This window comes from Atractosteus spatula, chromosome 5 (genome assembly GCF_055471065.1).
Source record: "Atractosteus spatula isolate fAtrSpa1 chromosome 5, fAtrSpa1.hap1, whole genome shotgun sequence".
Classification (NCBI taxonomy): Eukaryota; Metazoa; Chordata; class Actinopteri; order Semionotiformes; family Lepisosteidae; genus Atractosteus; species Atractosteus spatula.
The window spans coordinates 12,081,378-12,083,803 of record NC_142710.1 but is presented as its reverse complement, the minus strand read 5'-3'; the positions used below and the strand labels follow the sequence as shown (position 1 = coordinate 12,083,803).

The following is a 2,426-nucleotide window of genomic DNA, read 5'->3' as shown; positions in this document are numbered from 1 at the left end:
GTACTGGAGTGTCCAGTCAGTCAGTGTGTCTGTATGAACCCCTCTCTCTCAGTGCAGTGTTAATGTACTGGAGTGTCCAGTCAGTCAGTGTGTCTGTATGAACCCCTCTCTCTCAGTGCAGTGTTAATGTACTGGAGTGTCCAGTCAGTCAGTGTGTCTGTATTAACCCCTCTCTCTCAGTGCAGTGTTCATGTACTGATCACAAGCCCTACCTGCTCACCAATCAGACACAGAGATGGGCTCTTTAACATGGATCTTTAATCTAGAAGAATCCTGAGCCATAATATGTACAGTGTGGTTTGGACAAAAAATAACATCAAGTAGAAAAACAATTTCTTGTTATAAGAAATTTGTCTTTAATGTCTACTTTCTTGTCTTGTCTTGTAATGTCTACACTTAGAACAGTAAGTGAGAAAAATCATAGCAACCACTTCTGAAACAGAGTGAGCACTGCATCCTGAGCCTTTCTGTACACTGTAAACCCTAATCTCTCTCTCTATTGTAACCCTAACCCTTCTACACTGTACCCCTAACTCCTCTACACTGAGTGTGTGTGTAACCCTAGCCTCTCAACACTGAGTGTGTGTGTAACCCTAGTCTCTCTACACTAACCATAACCTCTCTACACTGAGTGTGTGTGTAACCCTAGCCTCTCTACACTGAGTGTGTGTAACCCTAGTCTCTCTACACTGTAACCATAACCTCTCTACACTGAGTGTGTGTAACCCTAGCCTCTCAACACTGAGTGTGTGTGTAACCCTAGCCTCTCTACACTGTAACCATAACCTCTCTACACTGAGTGTGTGTGTAACCCTAGCCTCTCTACACTGTAACCATAACCTCTCTACACTGAGTGTGTGTGTAATCCTAGCCTCTCTACACTGAGTGTGTGTGTAACCCTAGCCTCTCTACACTGTAACCATAACCTCTCTACACTCAGTGTGTGTGTAACCCTAGCCTCTCTACACCGAGTGTGTAACCCTAGCCTCTCTACACTGTAACCATAACCTCTCTACACTGAGTGTGTGTGTAACCCTAGCCTCTCTACACCGAGTGTGTAACCCTAGCCTCTCTACACTGTGTGTACCCCTAATTTCTCTGCACTGTAACTCCATCCTCTCTACATTGTAACCCTGTAACCCTGTAACCCTAGCCTCTCTACACTGAGTGTGTGTGTAACCCTAGCCTCTCTACACTGTAACCCTAACCTCTCTACACTGAGTGTGTGTGTAATCCTAGCCTCTCTACACTGAGTGTGTGTGTAACCCTAGCCTCTCTACACTGTAACCCTAACCTCTCTACACTGAGTGTGTGTGTAACCCTAGCCTCTCTACACCGAGTGTGTAACCCTAGCCTCTCTACACTGTGTGTACCCCTAATTTCTCTGCACTGTAACTCCATCCTCTCTACATTGTAACCCTGTAACCCTGTAACCCTAGCCTCTCTACACTGAGTGTGTGTGTAACCCTAGCCTCTCTACACTGTAACCCTAACCTCTCTACACTGAGTGTGTGTGTGTGTAACCCTAGCCTCTCTACACTGAGTGTGTGTGTAACCATAGCCTCTCTACACTGTAACCCTAACCTCTCTACACTGAGTGTGTGTGTAACCCTAGCCTCTCTACACTGTGTGTACCCCTAATTTCTCTGCACTGTAACTCCATCCTCTCTACATTGTAACCCTGTAACCCTGTAACCCTAGCCTCTCTATACTGAGTATGTGTGTAATCATAACCTCTCTACACTGAGTATGTGTGTAATCATAACACCTCTACACTGTCACCATAACCTCTTTACACGGAGTATGTGTGTAACCCTAGCCTCTCTACACAGAGTGTGTGTGTAACCCTAGCCTCTCTACACTGTAATCGTAACCTCTCTACACTGTGTGTGTAACCCTAGCCTCTCTAAACTGTAGCTCTAACTCTCTACACTGTAAGCCTTACCTCTCTACACTGTGTGTGTACCCTTAACCTCTATATACTGTAGCCCTAACCCTTCATACTGTAATCACATTAAGTGTGTGTGTAACCCTCACCTCCCTACACTGAGTGTGTATCAATTGTTGTAACCGTATATCACTGTGTGTCAGTGTGAGTGAGTGTGTTAGTATGAGTACAGCTCTCCAGGTGTCACAATGATGATGCTGTAGGGTTCAGCCTGATACACTTTCAGGATTCTTGCAGACACCAACTCTGAAAAACACACACATTCAATTAATACACATTGTACACACACATTCAGTTAATATACACTGTAAACAACTGGATAGTCCAGTTTCTATGGGCAGTTTGTGGACACTGAGTGTATCCTCTGCACAGCCAGGTCTGTCTGTGTCCAGGCTGTGGACACTGAGTGTGTCCTCTCTGGACAGCCAGGTCTGTCTGTGTCCAGGCTGTGAACACTGAGTGTGTCCTCTCTGAACAG

General features: G+C 45.4%; 1 protein-coding gene across 1 annotated transcript in view; it reads right to left on the bottom strand.

Moving 5' to 3' along the window:
• Positions 1–238: 238 nt before the first annotated feature.
• rec8b (REC8 meiotic recombination protein b) overlaps positions 239–2,426 on the bottom strand; it is a 23,411-nt gene continuing 21,223 nt past the window's right edge. Inside the window, exon 18 of the mRNA XM_088916741.1 lies at positions 239–2,194. Within this exon, the coding sequence (XP_088772867.1) occupies positions 2,106–2,194 (89 nt within the window). The 3' untranslated portion in view covers positions 239–2,105. The remainder of the gene's footprint in view (positions 2,195–2,426) is intronic.